The 12089-nt window shown below is 38.2% G+C and overlaps 2 protein-coding genes across 2 annotated transcripts; both read right to left on the minus strand.

The window, feature by feature from the left end:
- Nucleotides 1–904: 904 nt before the first annotated feature.
- On the minus strand, nucleotides 905–6781 carry plk2b (polo-like kinase 2b). Its single transcript, XM_079826221.1, has 14 exons — nucleotides 6564–6781; nucleotides 6223–6330; nucleotides 6018–6134; nucleotides 5782–5911; nucleotides 5509–5692; nucleotides 4796–4994; nucleotides 4565–4712; nucleotides 4394–4488; nucleotides 4142–4271; nucleotides 3964–4044; nucleotides 3689–3848; nucleotides 2243–2372; nucleotides 1981–2091; nucleotides 905–1518 (listed from the first exon to the last, which is right to left on the minus strand). Exons 1-14 carry the CDS (start codon nucleotides 6753–6755, stop codon nucleotides 1336–1338), a joined length of 1968 nt encoding a protein of 655 aa, XP_079682347.1. The 5' UTR covers nucleotides 6756–6781; the 3' UTR covers nucleotides 905–1335.
- A 1232-nt stretch (nucleotides 6782–8013) lies between these two features.
- Nucleotides 8014–12028, minus strand: LOC307132608 (ATP synthase subunit C lysine N-methyltransferase). Its single transcript, XM_079827060.1, has 6 exons — nucleotides 11947–12028; nucleotides 11345–11524; nucleotides 11014–11118; nucleotides 10191–10331; nucleotides 8741–8791; nucleotides 8014–8402 (listed from the first exon to the last, which is right to left on the minus strand). Exons 2-6 carry the CDS (start codon nucleotides 11513–11515, stop codon nucleotides 8223–8225), a joined length of 648 nt encoding a protein of 215 aa, XP_079683186.1. The 5' UTR covers nucleotides 11516–11524; nucleotides 11947–12028; the 3' UTR covers nucleotides 8014–8222.
- Between the last annotated feature and the right edge of the window lie 61 nt (nucleotides 12029–12089).

The raw sequence follows: 12089 nt of genomic DNA on the forward strand, positions 1-12089 counted from the left end.
TACACTGAGCCTCGTTTACAAAACAAATTATCCGAACAAACGTATGCTGCCTGCTCTCGGAATTATTGTAAATACGAGTTTGCTAGGTGAAAATTGGACATGAACGCCCTCCCATTCTGAAACTTAAATGCTATGAGCTCGTAATCACGACTTCAGAAGTGGGAAATATTATTTCAGATAGCACGTGAAGACAGCATTTATCCTCAGACACTGGGATCCGGGACGCCATACTTGTTTCCGAGCTGTTTAACCTGGATGCGTCAAAGCGAACCTTCTTCACTCTTCCATTTGTCCTGTTGTTGACAAACTAAACGCGCATCTGTACCAATATCAGTGTAGACAGCGTCAGTGAATATAATGGATTCTATTTCTTTTGACGCGATGTGAAGCTCCAACCTTCAAGCGACTGAATGTCAGTGGGCGGGGCCTGTCTTATTCGTTGTTAGGAAGCGCATGACAAATTACAGGTGTCCTAAAATCGGTTTAAAACCCAAAAATGCTTGATGTCGTCTTACTATATCATACACTACTACATGAATTTATGTGAAATCTGCCCAAACAAGAGACACAGTTTAACAGTGCACAAAAAAGCGGACTTCATAGAGCACACAGCCGAACTGAATTCGGAACAGAATACAATTCTTTCTTTTTCAGCCTTATCTTGTGACGAACAAGTCTGTATGTGCTACTAAATACTGTAATCGCTTTAATTTTACAATTTTAGTATCGACTTGGTGGTTAAATTCCTGGTAGCTACCTTGACCCTGAATGTAGGCTATGTTTTTGTTGTTGTTGCCATTTTGCCAAAACTAAATTACCTTTTTGTAGAAACTAAATGACCTCAAATAACCCATTATATATACCAACTATATATGTATATCTAAAAGAAAAAGATCACAATGTTAGAATTTTGGGGTTTTATTCATTAAATAAATAAATAAGAAATTATGTACACAATAAATATTCTGTAAGGACCGGGGGAGGGGGGGGTCAAGAAACAAACAATCATTTTTGCAGATTATTACATGCATGTGTGATCCATTAACATTTTACCACACATACACACAAGTCAGTTTCTTGTCAAGGGATCCTTGGTCCCAGCCCAGATTTGATCATATCATTCCTCTTTACAACAGTCTCTGAAATTGAGCATTTGTAAATCTACAGAGTCTGTTCTGCAGAGTCATTGACGACCTTTCCACAGCTCCATCCAGTTCACATCCAGTGGACATTCAGTTCAACAACTCCTCCTCTGTGCCCTTGCACTGAAAGAAATCATCAGTTCTTGCTGAGTCAGTGGCCAACTGTTCTTCTCATCTGTCAGTCTCAGTTGCATCACTGCAACAGCATGTTCAGGGCATACTCCAGACGACTGCGCAGGTCCACAGTGCAGCCCGTGCCGAGCAACGTGCTCAGTTGGAAGGTGGTGGAGGTTCGCTCCTCGTTGATGTACGTCAGCAGGTATTCGTCCTGCTGTGTGCACAGGATGAGCTTGGTGTGGTCGTGGTAGAAGTTCACCTGTTGCGAGATGAAGAAAAAGGCTTTGTTATTCTTGAACTGACGTGAAACGCTCTCACAGGATGCAGGATGTTATTACAGCAGGGTTTGTGACCTTCTTCTTCCCACAGTGCTATAGAGTACGCAGCTTTTTATCTGAACAGACAGACCTGACTGATAACTACCCAGGAGTTCTGATGGGCGTAGAGAGCACTTGACAGTAGCTTTTACAAGTTCTACCAAGGTTTGCAAGAGTATGTGTTATCAACTGCTGCATTAAAGGAATAGTTCACCTAAAAATCATCATTTTTTTGGTGATGTTAGACAGTGTGTTCATGCTTATCTTTTCTTTTCTATACAATGAAAGGGAATGGTGACCAGGTGCTGCCAATCTCCAACATGACAAAAAAAGAATTTTAATTTATGGGCGAACTATCCATTTAAGAGCTGCTTTGTAATAAATAAAGATGATTATAATATTACCTGGAATGTGCCATCATTGAAAAGCATCAATAAAGCTCTGTCTGATTTCAACCACTGCAGAAGATATATTCTGGTCTTCTGGGTATCTGGTTCACTTATCACATCCCCTCCCTGAATGAAAAATAAGGGGAAAAAAAACATATATTAACACGACAGCTTCTTGTACAGCCTGAAGTCTAGACCAGAAGTCTATGACTTTTAGACCTGTATCAAAGTCAAAGCTGAATACAAACAGAAGGGGTTAAACTAAGAGTGCACTCACATCCATCAAATTCTCTTCCATGTAGTGGGCAAAGTACTTGAGGATGGTGACCTGCGCCACGGCACACTCAGGAGCTTCAATAACAGAGAAAACAGACTTCTGGCCGAGCGCAGCATACTGATGAACAGTCCTAAAAACAAAGACAACAGATTTATTAAAAAACGACATAGTCAATGCACACACAATGCTCACTGTTTGATTCTACAGCTACATATATGAGGTCTATGACTAATGCTTGCTCTTGATGCGTAATGCCATTTGTCATTCAACTGACATTTCCAGGATATTACTGCACTTTTTCTTCCCTAGAGAAGATCATCTAGAATGTATGATGAAGACTACGGATGGAAATCATAAGGAATAATAATGGGCCTATTGAATATGCACTACCACTCAAAATTCAGGTCAGTAAGATTTATGTTTTTTAAAGAAGTTTCTTATGCTCACCAAGGATGCATTTATTTGATCAAATATAAAGTAAAATATTGTTACAATTTAAAATAACTTTTTTCTATTTAAAGCTGCTGTCCGTAACTTTTTTTGTGTTCAAGTTTTACAAAAATTATATAATGAGAATGTACAACATGAATCCATTTTCCAAACCATGTTTTTGTCTTACCCTGAAACATTATGGTACACTTATAATAAGTGTTTATATTGGGACTATTTTAGTCCGGTCTGGTAGGAACCGCTGCAGAGGAGCACAGTCCCTGCGTGACTCGCCATAGACATAAACAGAGAGAAGTAGCCCCGGCTGCAATGTTCTTCCGCAAGACACATGCAGTTCTGTTTATTAACCGCTAGAGCGCAAAAAGTTACGGACTGCAGTATCTTAAATATATCTAAAAATGTAATTTATTTCTGAGATGGCAAAGCTGAATTTTCAGCATCATTACTCGTTCAGAAATCATTATAATATGCTGATTTGCTCAATAATTTTTTTTATAATGACCTATGTTGAAAACAGTTATTTTTTGAGGAAACCTTTTTCATGATTCTTTGTGGAATAGAAGACAGTTCAAAATTATAGCCTTTATTTTAAATACTGTCTATTTTTACTGTCACTTTTGATCAATTTAATGCATAAGATTCAATTTCTTTAAAAAATCTTACTGATACCAAATAAATATCCATTTTCCTACTGAACATTATAGTGTTGTGATGTCTATATTGACCTGTAGCATTAGTATTTATTTTTCAATTCATTTGATCAAATATAGTATCTCATTTAAAAATATATAAATTTTAATTTTTTTATTTTTTTAATAAAAAAATGTAAAAAGTATTTACAGGCCAGAATTTGAATATTTGTGCATCCCTAGTTTATGTATATTGGTAAGCAACTGCTTCATGAATATGTATTGCATAAGGTTTGGATACATTATAATTTTTTTTTTTTTAATTGAGCGGAAGTGAGTTAGCAAACAGTCAACTTGAAGCACCTACTTCTTGTCAGAGAGGAGACTCATGTGCATTCCGTTGTTGAAAAGGACGCCCACTGTGTTGTCAGACAACTGATAGCCAAAGCCATATTTGTTGGAGTAGTCAACCCACTTAGTCACCCACTTCAAACTATTACAACCATTTCCTCTGGGAAGGTTGTCCGCTGTGGGAAAAAAAGTACTTTTAGATGTAAAGATCACACATTTTCTTCACTCTACAGAATGGATGCGGTATGGAAAATCCTGAGTGTGATGTGAAGTGTAATGTGTCTTATTCACCTTTAGGCATGTGTTCAAGACAGCCTCTCAGAACACTAATAACAGCCTCTGCCACAGTACCAGTGGTGGTGTCTTCAAGACCTACAGAGAGACAGCGGGATACATTGCATCAGCTTGCGATACTAATGAGCTGGAGTCCGATCGAACAGGTGAAACACACACACACACACACACTTACATTCACTGCTGCTGCTGCAGCTGCCCAAGCTACCTCTAACAATCAAGTGAATGGTATCTCTTGTCTGCGGCCTTCCGGCAGTTGCCTGGGTAACAGGATTTCTTGTAGGTGCTGACGGATTTCCTCCTTCCTAAAGAGGAGAAATTGCAGCATATGCGTGTCATGAATGACCGAACACTTAACCTTCATTAATATCTCAGAGCTGGTGATGAATTCCTTATTATAGTCTGCTATAAAGGGAACAATACTCACCTCGGATAAGTGTGAAGTAATCGGATGACTGATGGCAGTCTTTCTGAAGTCTTGACGGAGCTTGAATATGTCTTCCTCTTCTTTGGCTAAGCGATCTGTCGGAAGGTAAACAGTTATTCACGGGTTCATCTGAAATAAATGACGCTATAGTTATATAAAGCGAGCACTTACTAATATTTTCATAGTACTTGGCTTTGTCCTTCTTGCCACCGAAAAGAGCCGCGGCTGCCTTTTTGAAGAAGCTCCTGGCTGGACTGGAAATGTGGAAGTCTGGGGCAGAATGGCAGCAGCTGACTGGTAGCGTTTCTGGCATGAAGCCCTGCGGCGAAATCACAACAAAAACATTGAAAAAAAATCCAACCGCTTGGCCGCTTGCACCAACGCTGCAGCTAATAAACGTACCTGGGTGAAAAATTCATGCTGAATGATGCCGTCCAGGTGCGGGCGGTCCACTGGGTTCTGTGCGAGCATGCCGGAAATGAGCTGTTTGGCAGGAAGAGAGAGGGAGGCCGGGAGGGTGTAACGGGCCTCTCGGATACAGCGGTACGTCTCCTTCAGGTTAGTGGTCTCGAATGGAGGTTTTCCCAGGAGCATAGTATACCTAAAAAGGAAGATTAATAAGGATTTGGCTCTCAGAATTTCCTCAACGTCATGTCATTTTTCTTGAACAAATGGTTTTTGATCATATTAGGCTGTTCTTTTTAATATAATTAACTGAATGAGGACATGATAGCTAGACTGACATACAGAAGTTGTTATTAACTTATTTAACAGTAAGTAACAATATATAACACAACACATCAAAAGAAACATTGCGCAAGACCACTTTTATGGTGCTATTTTTTGGCTATACTTTATTCACATTTATTATTCTGACAACCAGTATATTCTTCAAAAAGTCATATTTTGTGTTCATCGGTTGACAGAAAGTACTTCCGGTTTGGAATGACATGTGCTACATGTGCTGCTATTTTGATATTCAAGCACTAAGCTAAAGCAGATTGTAAAGTAGACATTCATTCACAGAGAGTCGGCAATCATTGCCTATTCATACTGAGCAGTTTCCAAATATAGAATATAGAGGAAACCCTCGGATCTGATGGTGACAAACTTACATGACGCAGCCCAGAGCCCACACGTCAGACTCCCAGCCGTGGCCCTGTTTTTTCAGCACTTCCGGCGACAGGTAGTTGGGTGTACCGCAGATTGTTTTGCGTCTGTTGCTGACTGGCTCCAGTTTGGCAGCCAGCCCAAAATCTCCCACTTTCAGCTCCATTGAGTCACTGACAAACAGGTTGCCTAGAATGATAAAAGCAAAACAATTCTAACTACTTATGACCTGATGGAATGTTAATATACATCATGCAAGTGTGTGAATGCATGCATACCTAGCTTCAGGTCACGATGCAGGATCTCCAAATCGTGAAGGTATTTTAAAGCAGACACTGTCTGTTTCAGGTAATACCTCACTTCAGGTTCTGTTAGGACTTTCCGTGCCTTGAGTATATGGGCCAGTGACTAAAATAAAAAAGATTACCAGGAGTCAGTTAAGGAGCACAAAGTCATTTGCATTATATATTATGATAGAATTCCTTACTTTAAAACACTTTTACTTGATACTTACTCTTCTACTGCAGTACTCCAATAGAATATATATGTTGTCTTTGTCTTCAAAGTGGTGGTAGAAATGCACTATGTGTTTGTGGCTGAGAGCTCTGTGCAGGTCAATCTCTCGGTTTATCTAGAAAAAGAGAGTACAAAACATCAGTGAGAGGTCTCGATTTATCACTCAGGAAATCTTATTTACATATGTCATGTGTCTGTCCTACCTTTTCTCTCTGGTGCGGTTTTGACACACGCGTATGCGGGATGATTTTGGCTGCATAGACTTTACTTGAAGACAGGTCGGTCATTTCATAGCACTTTGCAAAGCCTCCCTGCGCCATAAAGAAAGTATAAGATAAGTAACAGTTAACCAAGATAAAGACATTTTCAAGAAGCAATGCAGTCATAACCAGTGCACAGATAGATAGATAGATACTTTACAATACTTCACAAAAGCAGTGTAATCATGCGCAAATAAAACGAATAATATTTTTTCCACATAAAATAATACAATACTTTTAATTAAATAATACATTGTTATCAGGATTATTATTGCACCTATTACCTTTCCTAGAACTTTTCCCCGGCAGTAACATTTCCCAGTATTGGGGTCTGTTATGATTCTGGAAAACTCTGTGGCCGTCCGACTGTTGTCCTCTGGCTTTTTCCATTCTTGTTCACTTATTTTATTGAGCTCGCACATCTTTTCGTTGTGTGTCGTTATAGTTGGGTAAGAGGTATTCCTTAGTGTCTCCATTACTCTGTAACTGTGTGTGCTGTCACAGTGCTGCTGTACCGGCGTGTCTCCTCGCTTTTATACCTCAGCATCCGCGCGCCTCTCCTCCAGACGAACTACGTCACGTGAGGGGAAGACCCTATATGGCGCGTGAGCTCTGGCGTATAGTCATCTGTGAACTACCTCACTGAATCCATTATTAAACATCCTAGACACATCACAGACACCTACTAGACAAAGATTATAGCAGAAAATCAGGTCTGTCTGTGCAATGGTTCATATAGCCACTCTTCAGTCTCTCACAGGCAGTGATTAATTGGCCCACATATCTTGTTTTTCGGTCAAAAGGTAAATAGCCTACAATACAAAATGTACACACATGTTGTATATACAATACAAATAAGCACCAGAGAGATATCGACATAATATTGATATATGATTTTCCATAAAATTACAATCGTAGTCATTTGTACGTTTGAAAGACCTCGTCTCATTCATGGAGCGTCAGAGCATCACCATGTGGTCAAAGAGACATACAACATCTGGCATGTTCCATTAAAAATAAAAATAAATGCATTATACGTACAAATTCCATGTTGTGAGAACTATTATACATGTTAGATAAACTATTACCCAACATAAAATTAGCATTGCGTAGTTTTAAAAACACAAAATACCATTATTCCCTTTTAAATGGTGATTTGACCTGTCCAACATCAGACGTGGTCTTCTCGACTGTATTTAATAATTAAAATCATGCAAGAGCGTTGTATTTGTTACGTAACTATAACATTATTGACATTACGATCAAGTAGTTTTAAGTACTGTTACTTTTTAATTTGAATTACCAAAACATAATATAGCGGTGTCCCACATTTTGTGTGCAACCTATTGCTGCATTATTTTCTTCATTAAACAATTTTCTTCATGAAAAAAAGTTACATCCTTAAAAAGTGTCAAATGTGACACCCAAAAAATAACATTATTTGTACCCTTTCTACAGCATGACAGGAATGCAAGAAAAATTAATTACATTTCCCTAATTTGTATTAAAAAAATGTTTAGTGTTGACTGCATTCAGTATGCCCAATTATTCAACTCAGGCAATTGTAAAAAAAAAAAAAAAAAACACATTAAATACAATGAATGAAACAGGTATTATTTTTCTTATCTTGTGGGAAATATAATGTAAGACTGACATACATAGAGAAACACTTATTTTTTGGATTTGCTATTCTGAGATATTAAAAGACCAAGATCATATGAGCAGTTTGTTGGTATTAAGGCAATATTGGCTCTTTATTTCACAGTTTAACACACACAATCCATTTGTCATCAAACAAACCTGTGGTGACAGAACAGGGGGGGGGGGGTAATATTATAACATATAATATATATTATACTTTGCATATACTTTGTATATGTCTTCTAAAAGCGACAGGTAACTTTCAGGTGCAGCTCAAACACAAAGGAAAGATGCTTTTCTCCTCATCTCATGATAGTTTGTGTTGAAGGCTTCTGTATGGCATTCATATCATATGCCCAGGCCTGATCTAGTCCTTCGCCCTCAGTGGCTGTAGGAGTCCAGTCAGAAAACGGGAAGCGACAGGCAATCACACGAGCCTCATCTGGTAACTCCTTCTCCAGTTTCCTACCCAACACCTCCATCTGTAGACCACAAAGCATATTGTTTTGACCAAGGCTATTATTGGCAAGTCAAACAGGCAATTTAGTTGCATTTGTGTTTTCCATTAAGCAATGGGACTGTGTTCATCCCCATCTGTCTCACACACCATGCTGTTTAAAATGACTCTCCAGGCTTTAACCTAAGCTGATTTCATCTCCAAATCCCAAATGATCAGACCAAAATCATCGCACAATGAAGTAGCATATATGTCTTAATGATGTAACTAAGATACCGCATCTTTTCTATTTATAAAACAGTCCTCAAATTGTCTTTTTGTCAGCTCAGTATAAATGGAGCAAGGACATCTGTGTGTACATACCACTCCGGGTGCCAAGAAAACAGTCACATTGTTATATTTGGACAAATTGGTCTGTGAAAGGAAATGGTAAAATTGAATCATCAACACTTGGACGTGAAATCAAGGCTGAAATAAAATATGCACATGATATGTGTAATGTTTCAATAGAATTTTTCAACACAGATGTAGAATCAGAAATCTAAACCTAGATCAGTACACCAGAAAAAAAACGTTCTATATTGCACCAACAATGGTTCTTGGCTCGTAATCATAGGGGAACCTTTTTTAGTGCTATATAGCACCAATTTTGGTGCTTCAGTGGTTCTTCAGCGGTTCTTCAGAGGTTCTTCAGCGGTTCTTCAGAGGTTCTTCACCGGTTCTTTGACTAAGGTGCTATATAGCACCTCTGAAGAACCGCTGAAGAACCACTGAAGCACCAAAATTGGTGCTATATAGCACTAAAAAAGGTTCCCCTATGATTACGAGCCTTTTTTTAGAGTGTAGTTTTTTGTGTTTTTTTTGCTTTGGTACAATTTTCACAAGTAAGATGTACATTTTCAAAACTCTTAGTACAAAAAAAAATCCAAACTGATCCCACTTGTAACACAGCTAGTCATTCTTTCAAAAACCTGATCCCATGCTTTCATTACAGCTATTCACATTTACAGTCCACATAATCATTGTTTCAAACACAAGATTATTGTAATATGTACTGAGAACATTTGCCATAATCACCAAATCACAACAGTATCTTTCAGTTTAGTACTTTAACAATCAGTTAATTTAATAGTAAACAATGCAAGATACATGTTTCATATCACCCTTGTTGCTGAATTAATTACAGTAATACAGACTACAGATGCCACATTAGAAAAAATACACTTGGTAATCCATATCGGAAATTGTAAACAAGTTCAATAAAAACTATAGAATCAATATCTATAGAAATCTAGGTGTACCAAATGATTCATTGATTAACCATTAAGTTCAGTTGGATTAATTAATAAATAAATGTATTAAACTGAACAAGAAGAGATGCAAGTCAAAAGTTTCATAGTAAGAGTGAATGAAACATTTATATAGTTGAAACATTATTTTTTGTAGTGAAAAGGATACTTTGTGCTTTTGTGAATTGTAGTAACACAATTGAAAATAAGCTGAAATTCGTACCAAAGCGTATAAAAAACTGTAAGACTAGTCTAAGCAGTTTGTGCAACTGATCACTGTTCTAAAGACAATATTCGATAAAGAAAATAAAGATAATATTCTGACATTTTCCCCCATTATAGGTTGATTTTTCTGAAACGTGTAAACACTTTTTTAACACTGCTGTTCTGTCACTGTGTTTGCTTGAGCATTGCGAAACAGCAACATTTACTCAACCAATGGCATGAGTTAAGGGCGGGATTAATTCCATTGGGCGCCACGGGTGGCATAGGAATAACACACTTCACTTTTAACGATACCTTACCTTCCAAAAGTCCTGGTTTACAAAACTGGCAGTGCTGGGTGGTATTCCCTTCCACTTTGCTTTGACTCTGGCATATCCAGTTAGGATAGAATTGATTTCAAAGCCAGTGCACTGGAAACCCTCTACAGTGGCGGCAAATACCTACAAAACATGTTATCCAGGCCAAACCTACACTTTGAGAATCAGGTTCTTACAGCCAGACATAAACTAGACTGCCTGTAGCTCATATTGTTACACCCCACAAGAAAAAGTGTCAAACGCAAGACCAATGATTCTTGCAATTATAGATATAATAGGAGAAAAAAAAATCCATCCAAATTTGAGCCTCATAGGGTGTTAATGGGGTCTATTTTGGAACACAAAAGAGGCAGCTCCAGGTAAGCTGCCCAGTGGCCATTACCATTGTGTGAAATCACCATAAAAATAGCCCAGTTCGTTTCAGTTCAGAAAGCCAAGCTCCTAGTGCAACATCTAACAGCCAAGTTATAAATAGCCCGTTTTCGAATTCTTTTATTTTCCATATTTTCTATCCCACCCAGTTGCTAAGCACCTCTCCATGTATTGCGATGAGAAAGTAGTCATCAGCAGAAAGCCATCAGAAGCATCTGAAACAGAAAGTGCTCATATAGCACTTGGAGATTTACATTATTTACATTAGCAGCGTGTTAATGGCTTTACACATTATTAGGATTTAGATGTCCAAGCTAAGGAAGACAAATATATGCATTGTTATTATGCACAAAACATTGGTATTAAGCACAATAAACATATATATGTACGGTTGTTAGCTCATTATCATTTATTGTGAATGTTAAACACTCACCAGTCGCCCATCACCTGAGCCCAAATCTGCCAGACACCCTGCTCTCCCACGCAGGAGTTTCATTACATTCTGGGTCTGTGTTCTGCTGGAGGGCAAATAAGGCACCTGGACAATATTCATTTCACTTCCATCAGTGATTTATTGATTGATTGACCTTCTCTCTCTTCTCTGCAGTCTAAACAACCACTGTATCCAGGCAACAAGTGCAGATTGTTGCCATCTAAAAAGATATTGCCCAGGGTACTGAACGAATACAGTGCTATTGACAGCTCTTTATTATGCATGAGCATACTGCTATAGCTGCCAATATATGGTATGTTACTTTCAGTACCTTGAGACATATGGGTACTTTCCGGAAGCCAGGAAGTGCAAATAATGTCCAGAGCCCATAAACCCCCATGAGCACAGCTCCAGATGCTGCTGTGACAAGTGGCTTTTCCTCAGTATGTTGGGAGAGCTTGCAACTTTTATGCAGAAGCATGACCTCTACTGAATCCTCCATGATGGGACACTAATGGAAAAAGCAAACAAATATGAATGACTCAATATTAAAAAAAATTATGTGATCAATGTTGACATGGAGGTCGAAAGTCACGTGCATGTAAGTCGTTGTTCAATAAATATACAGTCAAAAATTAAGTTCTGGTGGAGGAGTTCTTCAGCCACTAGAGAACGCTACAAATCCACTGTTTTTAGAAACAACGTCTAAAGTTTATTTACCACAAGAAATTATTATATAGCAGACTATGTAAGTAATACAAAGGCATTGTTTACCACCTGAACGCGTATATTTCTTTTTACTTTATTTACTTTAAGTTGTTCACAAAAGCGAGAATGCGTTTACTTTAAATTTCTTGGAAAAACAACCAACCCCTACACAATCTACCGACATACACATTTAACGACATATCAGACAATTGAAAGTCGGTTTACCTTTTAAATGTCAATGCATATAGCTACTGAGTGTTTTTAGTAAGAGGAATACGTGACATTCGTGTAAACAACACAGGCGCATGCGAGAGTGGGATGGGCCAAGCTCATTAATATTAATTATACCATGCTGCCGTCCGGCGAGG

The sequence above is a fragment of the Gobio gobio genome (genome assembly GCF_949357685.1).
Source record: "Gobio gobio genome assembly, chromosome: 10".
Classification (NCBI taxonomy): domain Eukaryota; kingdom Metazoa; phylum Chordata; class Actinopteri; order Cypriniformes; family Gobionidae; genus Gobio; species Gobio gobio.